The sequence below is a fragment of the Vanellus vanellus genome (genome assembly GCF_965231255.1).
Source record: "Vanellus vanellus genome assembly, chromosome: 4".
NCBI lineage: Eukaryota > Metazoa > Chordata > Aves > Charadriiformes > Charadriidae > Vanellus > Vanellus vanellus.
Genome location: NC_138909.1, coordinates 29,124,817 through 29,141,524, shown reverse-complemented (window position 1 = coordinate 29,141,524; position 16,708 = coordinate 29,124,817). Strand labels below are relative to the sequence as shown.

General features: G+C 40.8%; 1 protein-coding gene across 1 annotated transcript in view; it reads right to left on the bottom strand.

Moving 5' to 3' along the window:
* The window catches only part of MANBA (mannosidase beta), a gene marked incomplete at its 5' end in the record, with an annotated part of 51,516 nt that extends 49,526 nt beyond the window's left edge, over window positions 1-1,990 (bottom strand). Inside the window, one exon of the mRNA XM_082483054.1 lies at window positions 1,472-1,990. Within this exon, the coding sequence (XP_082339180.1) occupies window positions 1,472-1,990 (519 nt within the window). The remainder of the gene's footprint in view (window positions 1-1,471) is intronic.
* Between the last annotated feature and the right edge of the window lie 14,718 nt (window positions 1,991-16,708).

The following is a 16,708-nucleotide window of genomic DNA, read 5'->3' as shown; positions in this document are numbered from 1 at the left end:
CTTGGCATTCTGCCCAGGCACATGAGAGTTCATGATCACAGCCTCATTTCCAAACATCATACTGCTGCTTAAAATGACTAAAATTACAAGTCAGTTTACAGCAATGCAGCTAAATCAGCAATCGCATTTTCTCACTTCGTAAGAGTACTTAATGTGAGTAGTTGAATGTGAATCTTCCACTACGTCATTATCTTGCGTGAGTCAGTGCATTGGTCACAGTTTCTCCTGAATTCACATTCTTATAGCAACATCTCCCAGCACAGCCAAACATCTGAGATGTTCAGTTTATCTTACGCACTTTTGCATGGGAGAAACTGGCAGTTCTCTTCACTGATCCTCCATATATAGTCTACCTGCCCACTGAACTTTTCAAAACTTTAGAAAAGCCATTTTAAAACCTTAATTGTGTATGCTCAAAATGCCACGTCACTTAGCACACAGACATTGAAACAACATTGAAACAACAGACCATCATGGCTCAACTTATCACTTCTTAGTGTATTTACTTTTCCAGTGTTGACTATCTCTTTTATCTGGCAATGACACCCTTTGGAATCTATTATTAGCAACTGGGATTCCCAATGTATGCCAACACAGAAGAATGCTAAAATTATCCAGCCCAAAGTGGCGTCACTTTCTCCTTATACCTTTAGTCAGAGCAGAGCAGGATGATAATCTGAAGAATAAAAATTAAAGAATAGAAAATACAAAATGCATGCATCCAGAATGTATTTTTAAATAAATGCTATACAAACGCAGTATTGGGCCCACAATAAATACAATATATAGATACATCTGATAGACAACATATGACAGAACTTCACATTTTCTAGTACAGAAGTGTAGTTATCAGTCTTATAGAGGATTTTGTTGACTACACTATGTTTTATTTCTTTTCCTTGTTTGAGGTACACATTTCACTTTCCAGATATTTCCTTTTAAAATGGCATCTTATTTTAATGATGACCCAGCTAGTGCCATGTTTCTTGGGAGGTGTGAGTGACAAGCAGCTTATGCTGGTACCAGGGTACTTTGCTACTAATCTACAGTTGCAGTTTTGATCATTTGTCCCAGAAAGCAGTCACTACGTTTTCATGTATCTAAAACCTAAAAGAGTCAATAGTAAACAGAAGCAGCAAAGCTTCTTAAAAGTGTTAAGGCAGGAACCAGTCTTTCAAATGTAACAGCTTTTTACTCATGTTTCAGAATATACTTCCCTTAGGCAGCATGGGAGTATACACTCTCAACTGTTCTGATGTGCCCTGCAAGTGTTAGAAGGGATCTTTAACTGACTGACGCGCCTGAAATCCCCAGACTTCTTGCATCAACAAGTCAAACTTCAAGGCATCGGGTTCAGCTTTTCATTCTTTTGAGGTAATATTGTAGGGTAAACACGACTTACGTGCTGTGATGATATTGTAGGTATCTGGTGTCAGCACCTTGGTTCTGTGTCAAAACCACAGAAACTCACACGCTGCAGAGCACAGGCTCGCAGTTGTGTCCCTGGCCCTATTTGGGACTGCTCTGCCCTGAAGGGTACAGCAGCCGCCAAACCCTTTGCCATCGGAGGGGCTAAGGAAACGAAGTCTGGCTGCTGCGCCGGCAAAACAACCTGCAGCAGTTGAGGCAGCTCCCGGGACAGAGCGGTGTTTTGGGAGGCGAGGGGGTTGCCTCTAACCATGCTTCTGCAGATCTCACACAGGGGGGCTGTTTTGGGGTGGTTTCTTTCCTTTGTGGCAGGCTGCCCACTTCGGAGCGGCACGGCGGGTGCGAGGCTTCTCCTCGGGTGCCACCAGACCGCAGCACCCAGCCGAGCTCTTCCCACCGCTCCCCAGGCACGGCCGGACACGGCCCCACCGCCGGGGCGCCTCCAAGGGCGAGGTCGGGGCGGGGGGGAAGGGTGGCCGGGCAAGGTGTGCCGGCGCGGCTGCCTACCGTACCTGGATGAGGCCTCGGCGGTGCAGGGCGGTGTGCACGCAGCCCGGCACATCCCCTCGCAGCACCACCGAGCCGTTCCCGTTGCCCAGCCGCCAGCTCCCCCGCAGGCTGTGCACCTCCGGGCCGCCCGCGCCCGAGGCGCCGGCCCGGCCCGCCGCCGCCACCAGCAGCAGCAACAGCAGCGGGGCCGCTCGGCCCATGCCGGCGCCCGCCCGCCTCACAGACAGCCGGCATGGCCGCCGGCAGGAGCGAGCGGGCGGCCCGGCGGCCTCGCGCCGCGGCCGCGTCACCGCCATGGCCCGCGGAGCCACTGCTGCGGGACGACGGACTGACAGACGGGGGGGAAAGAACCGCTCCCTGCGGGGGCCGGCACCCCGACCGCGTCTTCGGAGGGTTGGGGCGGCGCTTCGGGCCGTTCGCGGCCGTTGGGGGTGGGGGCGGGGCGGGCGCGCACCTCCTCCCGCCGGCCGTTAACGGCTCCTCGGGGCCGGCAGGCCGCTCAACGGTCGGGGGCGGGAAGTAAAGATGGCGCTGACGAGCCGGCGCGGCTCCAAGGAAGATTTCCAGTCAGCTGGAGAACGGCTTCCCGCCTCCGCCAGCTGAGCACAGCCCCGCGTCGGGCGATCCTGACAGGAAGCGGGGGGCCGGGACCGCTTCCCCGCCCCCTCCCCGGGTAAAGCGGGGATGGGCACTTGTACGCCCTCCCCTGTCCCAGCCACTGTTCAAGCAAGTCGGCACAACGCGACGAGTGACAGGCTTACCAAGCAGGGCATACGCGTTAACAGCAGCAGAAGGGAAAAAAAAGAAAAAAAAAGTGTGGTTTGTTTTTTTTTTTTCCTCCAAGAGGCGGCACAGTGGATTGATAATAAGAGCAATATAAGGTTACAAATCTTTCAGATGTAGGAAATTTACTTAGAGGAATAAAGCACAGCTGTGACAACACTGCAACAGGTAACTTCCAGTCATGGCTCCCTCAAGTCATGCGATGTTTATATGGCCTCAGACCTACACCTCCTTTTTCCCATAAAATTACAGAGGCCTATAAAACTCAAACAGATGTCATGAACATCTCATTAAAAAAAAATACTCTAGTTTCTCATAAAGCAGTGCTAGTACTGGTGCTGTGGATTTTGTTTGTAAAAATTGAGTATGTTCATCTGCAAAGGAGTAGAAGGGGCAGCTCCAAGGAAACATGGTTTCCAAGCCACACTGCAGCTTTCCTGCATGCCCTTGCTAACTTAATCCCTTCATTCACAGCCCAAAGCCAGGGATTAGAGCAACAAATTCCCAAACGGCTCAGTGGAAGGAGCGAAAGGCAATCAGTGGCCTAAGCTACTCTTAAGGGTAGCCAGCCACCCTACTTCATGCTGTTTCCACTGAACCCTGGTGCTGAGGAGCCTAGATCACCTCCACGGATTGGAGATGTTCCACACCATGGCATGGTTGCACTTCATCTAGCTGTTCCTCCAACTGAAGTTGCACAGAAGGTGGAAAACAGCAGCGGATTCCACTAAATCTCATTTCACAAGACAGGAAAGTGCTCAGACTTCAAAAACTTTTGCAATTGCAAGAGTGCCCATGTACTTTCCAAAGGTCGTGACAACACAAAACAGGAGAGTATCTAAGAACTTTCAAGACTAGATTCCCTGTATGACTGCTCAGCCGTGAGCAGGTCAGAAAGCAGTTGGTTTGCTTTTCTTCAGATACAAATGACTTTATTCCCTCACACAGATCAACATGAAATTGAAAATGCTAACTCCAGCAGCCACTCCATGACCTTCGCCTGTGGTTTGTACCATTTTAGGGTGCGTTTGGCTTTGGTTTGTGGGGGAGGAAGAGTATCATTGTTTATTCTTAAAGCATAGTTGACTAAGTCAATGTTCCATTTATGAACCAGGTCAGAAGCTTGGTCAAGCAGCTAATTTGTTGTCTCAGAATACACTTAAGTGAGAAGGTGAAATACACTTTAAAAAAAGAAAGTCTTGCAAATTCCTTTAAAGAACTAATGCTACCAGTAGTGTCACTTATCTTCCTGTTACTATTTTTTTTTTTTTTCCTTAACAGAAGAGTCAGGCCACCGTGCATACAAAGAAAACAAACTACTAACTGCATGTAGGTACATATATATGATTCTGCATAGAAATGCAACCAACCAATAGCACTCAAAGCAGCCCCAATTAACTGCAGGACTTTATTCGGTTTTTCCATTTCTGTCCTTAAGTTTTCTTATCGTCTATAATTATAGACTGTAAAATTAGAGAAGGAAAGAATACATAAAGCACCTTGGGATGCTAAAGAGTTAATTAACAACAGATACACAATTCATACACCAAATCACATAGGAATAAAGTGTGACTGACAGAAAAACATGCTGCTGCTCCTGGTATACAGCACAGAGTGCAAGAGTGAACTGCAGACAAGAATAGGGATATCAGAGTTTTGTTTTAGCTCCTGGCTTTCACACACCTAATTCAGCGCACCATAAGAATCCACCCTTGATATGTCTTTAAAACATTACTGAACACGGTCAACATGCCTTTATATTTTTGATCCAAATCCTTCTGAGCTGACAAGCCTTCATTTCGATACAACACAAAAATGCCAGTCCTTACATTCATCTACCATTTAAAGAAAAACTACACAATATAACCACAGGTGATTTTTTCACCTGTAAGAGCAGAGGAAGGCACAGTTCTGAGAAATACTGGTCCAAGGAGAGAAACAGTAGCTGATCTTCCTTTTTATCACTCTGAAAAAATCTCTGCTACTAACTTCAAAAGTGATGGCTGAGACCCATACTGTTTGGCAGAAGTCTATGCAGAAATTTAGCTGTTGGAACAGTTACTCTGTGTGTATTTTTAAGGCTGAATAACCCACATTCAATATATTGACTAACTGAAATGCAGGTCCCATTTCAGTTCAACTCCCAGCCATCTTTTAGCAAGACTGGCAAAAAAGACTGTCATCGTAGAAGACTGAGTAGAAGCCAACTGGCTTTGCATGTTGTAGAATTCAGTCAAAATTAGTATCTTCTCACATTTAAAAGTTCAGACTGTAAAATCATTATACATTAATAGTAGGATGCCTTGTTCTGTTTCTGCTCTCATCCGTCAATGAGTAATGCTTTCAGGACAATCAAACAATTCAGTGTATTCTCCTTAAATTCAGTCATAGAACACTAAAAGCATTTAAACACTGTAGAAATAATATCTTATCTTGTACGATATTATTTCTCAAGAAGCAGATTTACAGAGAATTAAGTTTTAATGCTACCAAAGAACAACTGCAAACTGCCTTTTTTTTTTTTTAAACAAGTCTTTTTCAGAAAGTCACATGGTAGTTTCCCAGTAAGAAGGAAACTGCATTTCAAGATGTTTACTGTGCTTCCGTGTTTTCTTTGCCTTTTATTCTTTCTGCTGAAGACTAACTGGAGCAACACACACACACAAAAACCAACCTAAAAACAATGCTGTAATTAAGTATTCTGAGAACATGCTGTTCAAGGCTTATAATTAAGTTAAATCATGTCTCATTTTCATGTCCCAGTTTTACAGTTTGTTTTTTGTTTGTTTGAGAGTATTTTTAAACAAATAACATCTTTACTGTTTAAAGATACTAGAGTCTTAAAGGCTGTGGTTTTAGCTTAAGACACACAGCAAGATCTTTTGTGTGGCTTTCTTTTACTGGGCACTAATTTCAGCGGTTACTACAATTCTTAGTTTACAATACTGCAAATGGGTATTCTTTATCAAGTAAGACAAAAAGCTGAAGGCAAAACCATGCCTTCAGCTCCATTAGAATAAATTCAGAGTAGTTCCATTGAATCTGCCCAAGTTCTGCTGTGTTAATCCAGAAGTCTTTTGTTTCCAATCGCTTTGCAATCTCTATCATCACAACAGGCTGCTGCTGTTCTCGCTTTCAAATTCATGTTCAACGAGTTCATGTAAAGGTTTAAACAAACAGTTTCTCACAGATTTGGCTGCATTACTTTAAGATATTACTGCCCCCACCTGTCCACCCTGAACTATTCTTCTGCTGAAGGTTACCACCTCCAGAGCAAAACAAGACTTGTGTTCACACTAGTCCATATTGGGGCTTGCTCTCTCCTGGTAACTGTATACCACTGCAGATACCACCACCACAGACCATTTGTCAAAGATGCAAAACAACTAAAGGACCACCTACTTTTGGGAGTTTTGCATAGATGCAACAATATCAATGCAGACATGTTGGATAAATACTGATGCAAAACTGGACTGGTGTTTACAGGACTGTAAATACCTTCAGATAGTACAGCACACCTGTATGAAGGCCCCACAGCTCCTCAACATAATACCTGTCCTCTGTTTCCTGACTGCCTCTGCAAAACATAGAACTGCTATGCGAAATAGTTACTCTCTGGGCTGGCGTACAGGCAATATGGTGCAGGGAGCCCTCCAGCTATGGATTTGTAAAGGACAGACAGAAAGAACACATTTCAGGCATTATTCTCTATTTATCTTGAATTCCATCCAAAAAGGATGTTAAAAATAAAATGAGGAAATAAATTAACATTGCTTTTAGATGAGGATGCTACTAATACATCACTAGAAGAAAATGTTGTACTAGGTTATAATGAGCAAAATACAAAATTATAATCTAAGCAGTAGGCCTAAAGTTTCTTTTGTAATTTTTGTAAAGTCTGTAGGTCATTGCAAGGGGATTTCCTCAGCAAACAAAATTACTCAACACTAACAATCACAAGTAATTAAAATAAGTATGTGGAAGGGAAGCTACTGCTCCAGGCAAATGCTATATGGAGGGAAAAAAAAGCAAAACATAGGTAATAATTATTTTAAAATTGCATAAGCAGAAAGGCAGGTGATACCTCAAGCATACCCTTAAACTTCATCAGGTATGCTGGGGGAAAAAGGCTGTATTCATACCTCTACATAACACCTTGTTTTGAGATGGGCTCAAACCACAGGATTTAGGTTTTAGGTCACCACCTTCCATAGCACAGACAAAAAAAGCCTAAGGATCTTAAAGGCCAGCATGACCAGATTTCTGAAGACATGTTCTTTAGAATGTGGAATTTCCATAGCTTTTATTCTTTTCAGTTTATAAACTATTTTGAAACAAACCTACTCTATTTCTAAGATTATGTAACACTGACCATTGTCATTTATGCTTTGTCTCATGAGCAAAGTCACTGTCTTAAGACTACGTATGGTGCTGTCCAAGCTCCCTGTGCACTCTCATTAAACTTACTTAAAACATATCTAGAATCAAAACTGTTTATCTTGCATTTACAGGAAATCAGTAGTGCATATGGCGACATTACAAAACAGCTTGCTTATCCTTAAAAGGCCCAAAACTAGACAGTCATCTGTGACCACAATACAGTGTATGACTTGTCCCTAAACACCTAAAATTAAATCCTTCAAAATGTGGGTATCACAGGTAACAAACTGCTTCTCCCATGACAGAAGTTCAAGAGGCATCACTGAGTCTTACTAACACTGTGTATTTCTCTTGGCATTTTGCCAGCTAAGTGCAGGACATACCAAACAGATTATGCTAAATATGAAACATATATCCAGCCTACTGTTTTAATAAATGCTTTCTGTGCAGGTGAGTATTATGAGAATGTCAACAAAAATTTGTAGCTGATAAATTGGATGAGTAAACTTAAATGGATTTGGAGTTGCCAAAACAGCTGGGAGCTACATTTCTTCTTCTAGCTTAGTCACTCCAGACAAACCACTGGGGCAAGTCAGGACCTCTGTTTCTCAAACCTTTAGTGGGGGTAGAGCTCGTGGCTTCAGCACTAGGACAAACTCTGTCCATTCATTTCTGCAAAAGTGACCCTGACACAAGCACCAGGGAATATTCAGAATAACTTTACTGAAAACTGTGAGTACTCAAGAGAAAATCCCCCCCCCCCCCCCTTGAAAGACTAATGATTATTTCAGCACCTACAAGAATTGCCAAAATTCTTAATCAATGAAGCCCCCACTGAATCGACTCAAACCCCATGTATGCAACAGTGTTAGCCAAAAGCCTGCCTACATACAAAAAAATCTTCACTTGTCCAAATGATTCCAGTGCAAACCCTTTATGTAATGGAACTACATCCTCCTGTAGTCCAGGATGCTACACGCCACATCGCTCACTGCACTGGTACAAACGTCCCAGGAGTAAGAGTTACAAAAATTGACTCATGCAAGTTCATCAAGCAGACATACCTTAATATGGGCTCTATTTCTTTTTTTCAAATGACTTAGTACGTGAACAGCACTAAAAATACTACTTTATACATACCCATCTGTAAAAAGCGCATTATGTATTTGATTCTCATTGTAACAAAAAGGAAAGACTACTGCATCAAACAAAGAGAATGAGTACTAGAAGGATCATAAAATACGTCAAGTTGGAAGGGACTCATAAGGATCATCAAGTCCAACTCCCTGCCCCTTGCAGGACTACCTAAAACTAAACCGTATCACTAAATCCGTTGTCCAGACACTCCTTGAACTCTGACAGGCTTGGTGCCATGACCACTTCCCTGGGCAGCCTGTTCCAGTGACCAACCACACTCTCAATGAAGAACCTTTTCTTAATGTCCAATCTGAACTTCCCCTGACACAGCTTCATTCCATTTCCTTGTGTCCTGTTGTACTCTCGAATTGTCTGACTACAAATTTCTTGTTTTGGTACTGATAAAAATTTTAGTATTTGGATACTTGCACTGGAAGCAGGGAAGGCAGGCAGTAGTTTTATGACTAGAAACATAGTAAAGAGCTTTAGGAATGTGAAAAAAAGAACCTCGTCTCTTAAGCTCAGTCCCTGATGAAAGAAGGGCCCCAACCTCCTCAGGGAGTACCTATGTTAAGATAATACTCCCACTCATTTTGTTTACAGTTAAGTTCTCAGCCTGGTGGATCCAAATAATCTGGTGCTCCGATTATTGCCAGTATCTTTGATAGCTGCTACATATGTCACAGTTTCATGGAAAAGCTCTGTTTTCTCATCACTAGGACTGCAGATAGGCACAAAGGCAAGGGCAACCTTTAAGAAAAAAATAAAAAAACATAAGAGATCACTGCCTGGAATCCTCTAAAACTGTTTCAGCAAGCGCAAAGAGCCTCAGCTAGTCTAAATTGGTATAGATCTTCTGCATGGGGAAAAGCTACACTATAACTTCAATTATTCACTTTGTATATATTCAGCATGCATTTTGATGTCTATAGAATATTTCACAAAAGTGCCACAATGTTCTGAAGGTATTTAAGCTTTTAATTATTAGTGAGTTAAAGAGTGAACAGCCATCTAAGGTTTTGGCATTTTTTTTTACATACTATCAAAATATACAGCATTCAGCAAACAACTATTTCCAAAGGTATGGCTCTTAGTTAAAAGGGCTTCTTCACCACAGAACAATGGCATGACTCCAAAATGTTATTAAGCACTTACAAAGTTTAAGATGCAAAATCATCCTGAAAACTTATCTGTCAATAAAGGTTCCACTATGTTGATTCTCTCAGCATTTTTTCAATATAGTTTATCAGCAGTGGCCATATTGACAAATACAGTTTTAAAGGCCTGGAACTATGCCCTGAGGAATTTCAATCACACCAAAAAGATACTTTAAACTATTTCAAAATAATAATTTAGGCAACTTAGTCTAATGAAGTAGTTCAATATGCCTAGTAAGCTGACAAATAGCAATTTTTCCTCAATATTTACTCTGGAGTCCTCCATACATGGTCACAGTCCTGAAGGTTTACTTGGGAGGACAGAAGGGTACAACTAAGCTTCCTTCTGCCATCTCCTGCTTTGACAGGTAACAGTGGACAGCTTAGCGCTGACAAGAGAAAGCCACTGCATGACTGGAAAGAATCACTCATTGTTTAGTGAACATCTTGGTGGCAATTTGAACTTGGAAATTTTTCAAGACCTCTTCTGTTTTGTTGTGTTCTCTTAATACCAAGGATGCTGATCCGCTGTTTATACTTCCAGCTTCCCGGCAATGACCCATAATCTTGTAACCACAAACTATGATTACTGCTACTTCCTCCTAGCACAACTCTTCTAGAAGAGCTTATCAGTTAGCTGCAGCTGGCTCAGAAGGTACAGCTAGCTGCCCTTTCCACTGTCCACACCCTAAATTATTCATGATGTATGTGTCAGCATACGCTATGCAGTAACTTCTCTTTAAAATTCAGTGAGACTAACAACATAAGAGATCTTCCCCTTCACTCTTAGTCCCTGCGTTATCTGCACTCTAGATTCCTAATCCTAATACATGGCAGTTGTTTCACCTATACTTATCTAACTTAAAAACTTTTCTGAACCCATTTTTTTTTCAGTATTTTTCCAAGCTCTCCTCCCAACTAGAACCACTGCAGCAATAGAGTAAAAAGATTCTCTTCTAAGTTACTACTTCCCCCCTTTTTCACGCTTTGCACCTCAAGAGGTATTACTTACCCTAGCAATTGCATAAAATGCTGGTTCATAATTTAGAAGCTCTCAAGAGTCCCCAGCTAAGTTACATGAAACAGATTCTCCATCAGGTCAGGGAGGGTAGCAAAAAGACAACCTATCTAGCAGGGTAGGTGTATGTGCGAGAAACTGTCAAAAAGAAGTTCAGGTCTCTAAAGAGTGGAGACAAACATTGCAGGGTGGCTGTGGGAAGGAAAACAAGGTTAGGAGGGCAGAAGGGTCAACTACAACCTATTTCTGTATTGGGTCTCCTGCCCCGGGAACCAGACATGTTCTAGATTCAGTTAAGGAGCAAAGGGCAACTTCTCTTCTCATCTTCCTCCCTCCCCCCCTCTCCCCAAGATTATTGGACATGTGGCCAGTGAGATGCCACATCAGCCATGTTAAAAAACAGCTATTCCAAAGAAACAGTGTTACATCCAGAAGTTTCAAGGTAACTGGTCAACGGCATCCCACAAGCCTGTCTTTTCATGTTTTTGTAGAAAAATATTCCAAACTTTTCAGAACATTACTCGTATCAGAAAGAATATTATTTGTGCAAAAATACGCTTCAGGGTTACCTGCACTGTCTTAAAGCTTTTCTCATATCATTTATGGTTAATCTAAACAGAATGCACTTTTACCTCTTTCCCAAATTATATGTAAAAAGTTAAGGCTATGAAAATTCCCATCCTTTGCACTGAAACAGTAATTCTAAGTGTGAAGTCCAGCACATATGAAGTAGGAGTGGAAAAAAGTTTAGCTAGGTTAAGTAACAGCCATCTACCTACCTCCGCTCTAATTCAGTTGCTTGTGATTGTATGATGATACCTTGAAGTGCAGCTTTCAATGAATTTGGAATGGATTCTCAGAAAACATAAATCACTACGTAAAGAAGACTTAGAAATACTCTCATGAAATACAACTCAAACTGTAAAAACATTAAGAGCAGTTAGTACAGTTAACAGAAACAAGGGGTCACAATTCATTTACATAAGCAAGTTCTACTTAGGCTGGTTGGACTCGCTATCTGCACTTGTCCCATGGCAGCTTGTTACCAAGCTTAGAACGCACTCCCAAGCGAACCGTGAACTCCCAAGCCAAAGGATTTACACTACAAAATTGAGGTCAAAGGAGGCTTACACTAGCATACATTGCATGTGCTTAACTGCACACTTTGGCTTATACATTTCAGTTAACTTCTCTTTGTAGACAAACCATGAGAAACTTTGTCCTGCTTTATATAGCACTATTACTTACCAATGTAAAACTTCCATCTTCTGAGTGTATAAAAAACCCTTCATTGTTTATGCAAAGCTGTATTAAGCACCCCAACTATATAGAAATTATTGTATACCAAAAGATATTATGGCGTTACTAGTACATTAAAAAATACCATAATAGTTTGCAAAATAAGCTTAAGCAAAGCCTTATTTATTCTCTTTTGGGGGGGCTTGTATTTATTTCTACTATATGTAACAGGAGACTTGCAGAATCACACAGTGGCTTAATACACGCTGATGGCATACTGCCTTTAAAAGCTTATGTGGTAAGTCTTTCTACTCATTATAGCATCACTGAAGCAAGAAAGCATTCACCAAACATCACGCATCTCACTTATGCCTATTTTAATTGAACCAGTTAATGTATTTCTATGTGGTTTGTCCTCTGGCCTTTCAAAAAAAAAAAAAAATCCCAAATCTCTCACAGGTCAGTACTGTGGGTTCTAATACAAGCCTCCTGAAACCCTCGCTGGGCTTCAAAGTAAGGAGAAAAACCTGAAGAAAGGGTAGACTGGAAGAACATAGGTACACAAAAGCTGAGCAAAACACACAAACAAGAAAACGGCAAAATTTGTACTTCTAAGTTTGTCAAGGCACGTAAGTCAGTTAGACCAGACAGACACGCTTAAGAGGTGCAAGACTTTAAGGGACTTTTCACAGACACAGAGAGTGGACAACACTCGGTCCCAAATACTAAATTCAATTCTCCAGCCAGCACTAACCCATTCTATAAAAAGATTTACTAGTGCCATGTTCCAGAAGTTGTCTTGCTCTCCACTAAGTTTGTTACCCGAGAACTCCTACAGTTACTAACAACGAGTTTCCTCAACGCTCTTCCAAATACAGAGACAAAATCTAGTACCTTATGAAGAGATCTGGACCTCTTACTCCAATAGCATCCCAAACCTTGCAGTAAGAAAAAGAACAAAATAATGATTATATTGAGTAGATCCTTCAATTTCTAAGATATCTGTGAATTAACTTTTCTGCATTCACTGTCAGAGCAGGATTAATAGCATGGCAAAGAATCTGTAAACCTTGTTTTAGCAAGGGTATCCTTTGCCAAAGAACTAATAGCTTCATACTGAACAGTGGTCTTTGCCAGAGCAATGACACATCTTTGTTATTTACCTTCACGGATTTGTCAGGAGGAATGGGTTATAGACTCATACTAAACTCTGTACATAAGGTTGCAAACTGCATCTCCTCGCTTAGATGCCAAGAGGATCTGAGTTGCATGTTCAGTAAAAAGTTGTTCTTTTTTTTTTTTTTTAAGGAAATTTTTTGGAACACAAACCAAACAGAAGACTCACGACTCTATGAACGTAGTTTCTTTTCAGACTTGCATCAAATACTGTCAGATAAGAAGTGCTGCAGCTTACCTGTCCAGATGCAAAAATAATAGGCCTGATTTAGAAACAAACATAGGCTTTGCTTTTCCTCAGCACAGATTAAACTATCACATTCAGTGCCTATCAATGTCTTTTAAGACAAGGACATCACTAGTTAGGGAGCTCTTCAAGAACACAGGAAACAGCTTAATTTGTGCATTCCCTCTAATGAATCATGACATCACATCTGAGAGACTAAACTTGAGTCAAAATTCCCACCCCAGATAAACATAAAGGCATTTCCAAATTCTGTCTTCACGCTAGCATGCCAAAGCAGGTGGAGCAAAACCAGCCGCCCAGCTCTCCAGCTAGCATTCCTCCCAGGGGGACAAAGCAGTAACATCATCTTCTAAGCAACTGATCATATTCTGGAGATATTAAGTCTGCAATGGCACAATATACAGGTAATACAAAAACAAATAAAGTTGAGGCAAAAGCCACAATTACCTAGGTGGTTTGCAAAGCCTAGTATTCTTAAGTACAGAGCTTGAGTATGTCTACTTGAAGCTCCTGAAGGGGAACAAATCTCAACAGCAGTCATTTAAAGAGGGCACCCTACTCTCCCAGGATCAATTAGATACAAGCCCAGATCAAAGCCGTTGAAAAACAACATGTTCCGATGTGCGTGAAAGGAGGTTGTAGAGAGGTGGGGGCTGACCTCTTCTCCCTGGTGACAAGTGATAGGACAAGAGGAAATGGGTTCAAGTTATGTCAGGGGAGGTTTAGATTGAATATTAGGAAACATTTTTTCACTGAAAGGGTTATTAAACATTGGAATAGGCTGCCCAGGGAGGTGGTGGGATTCACCATCCCTGGAGGCGTTTAAAAAAAAAAAAAAAAAAAAAAAGGGGTAGATGTGGTACTTGGGGACATGGTTTAGAAGTGGTTTTTGTCAGGGTAGGTTAATGGTTGGACTTGATGATCTTAAAGGTCCCTTCCAACCTCAGCAATCCTATGATTCTATGATCAAAACTGTAAGTCTCCTGATGAAGCTTCCTCCCCGCACAAACTAAAAACCTTCACTGTTTGAAGAAGATACTGAATTCTCACAAACATTTCCAATGGACAGGCAAAAAACACTATTTGGGGCAAACAGGGATATTTAACAGATATCCTTAAAAAATTCTCAAGTATTCAGTTTCATTTCTGGCACATATCACTGTAAAGCATACACCTGTCACCTCTTCTAACCTAACAGAGACAGACAGTTACTCTAGAAATAGTTACAGCAGTTACTGCTGCTCACCTGGAAACTACTAAACTCCCCCCCCAACCAAATCACATTAAACAAACCATGTGTAACCTCACCGCAGTACAAAAAAAGCTGACAACTTTGAACTACCTCTGCAGAAGACTGAGTGCTTCCTCGTAAATGACACAGAAGACTAAAGTTACTGCAGCACTAACACAGGACAGTGGTTAAGTCACCATTTATGGGCACTGGCTAAACAATCACAAACACCAACTTATGAACTGTTCTACATATACCTGCAAAAGCTCATTTGTCTACACTCCGAATTGTTCTTCTTAAGGCTACACTTGAACTGCTATTTTTCAACAGGCTAACATGGGCAATTCATCAACTATCTTATTCCAGATTATTTTGAAGCCAGCTGGTTTTACAGCAGACCATGAATTGACAGCAACACATTTTAACTTCACAGTAACATGGGTAGCTGGCCTTTACCTTCTGTACCTTCTCTTTACATCATACATTTGCCCAGTTTTGTTTCCTGTGTTACCATGCGTTCTCTGCATTGGTCCTGTGCTGTTGGCAATATATAACCCCTCAGCCTTATACTGAAGATATTTTTGCCATAATTTCAGCTACATTTTAAAATATGCAACAATTGCCTTTTGAGATGAGAATTCAACAGTTCTCCAGTTTATGCTGACTTTATATTTACGTTGAAGACACTGGGGTAAAATAGCATACCTTCAATGACACAGAGAACTGAACAACATAAAACAAATTACTCCTATGAGTAGCAGTTTTTTGGTTTTCAGGCTTTAAGGAATTTGTGTAGTCTGTGTTCTAGTGAAATAATCTTTATACCTTAAGATCCTTTATTGAACATGGACTATTTATTTCATCCCATTGTTCTAGTCCTAATTTAACTTTAATGGAGATGATTGTCTAAGCCTAGTTTCCATGTATAAAACTACTCACAGACCAGGGAAAGAAACTGAATTTAGATATTTTTTGATACCTATAGACACAGCAAGAAATCTTCAGCTGAACTGCAACTTCTACTATGATTTTCAGTTGTAATAGTGACTTGCAGACTGAAGATTTCTTTTGAATCACTAGCCACATCTGATGGACATATGGTATCTGCTTCAGATGATAATACCTGTAAAAAATATTTTTTGTAACAATGAAGGATTTGAAATAAAATGGCTAGAGAGAACAGTTGACGGGAGACTGCAGAAAAGAATACAATAAAAAAGTTACTTAGAACATTTTTAGCTGTGACTGTTTAAACCATTGTTATCTGTTAATTAATACTCATTCCTTTTTGCATAACCAATTATCAAATCTAACATGACTGATATAGTATGTCTGCACACCTATATACTAGCTAGTTTTGTTTTAATAATTTGTCAGACTGTACTTCCATCCCTTCATAGCAATCACACTCTACTGTTGTGGTCTGCTTGAAGGCAGACTTCTGTTTCAGAAAGAGTTAGCAGCTACTATCTTTATATAAAAACTATTTACAGTGCAACCGAGTAGAATGTTTTTACACACGCACACAAATGTGTTTATACTCATTTTTTCAACCAATATAGAAGATGCTGTGTGCATCAGCAGACAGGGAAAGAAAAAAAAATATCCCTAGCCAATGCTACTGATCAAGTTTTTCCTGCATCCTGAAGACTCAAAAGTGTGCTTAAAGCTACTGAAAATTTTTCAAGTGAAGTTTGAATAAGCTGACCAGAATTCTGTTGTCAAATTCAAACCCCATTTAAACACAGCAAGAAATCTTAAAAAAATTATTCCAGAAACAACACTGAAGCGTAAGTTTCTTTCCTTGTTACATGTTTGTTAAATCTAAGTGCCTTGGCTTGACACTGATCTCTATAAATACCCTCAAACACAAGCTATTTAATAAATACATATATAAAGATATTTTGTTCAATCCAAGGCTTTTAGGATGAAGTTGGCTCCTGTGTTTTGAAGCTATTACTGTATTTATCATCCTGAAATAAGTCTTTTAACAGAGCTGACAGGACAACTCACTTCAGGGTTTTTCAAAACCTTCAGTTTTCTATGAAGTTAAAAAAATTCAGTCTTTTTTTCCCTTCCATATGTTTCACAGTAATTAAGATCTACTATGTACTTTTTAGATGATCTGTGGTTTTGGTAGGTAGATTACTCAGAGGTAATCACTAATTCAGCTTTTTGTTTTGGTAAAAGTTCTTAAATTCTTTCATCATCTTATTAGCTCATGTTAACCAGCTCCTCCTCTTGCCCCCCAGCTTGAACAGCAAGCCCAAATACAACTTCCACAGGAAGCTTGCACAAGGTACTACTGAGACTGCTTCAAGGACAAAACACCTGCTATTTCCCATTTCACAAAGATAAGATTTTAAGTCTCAGCATGACCTCCGTCATGCATATATAACATC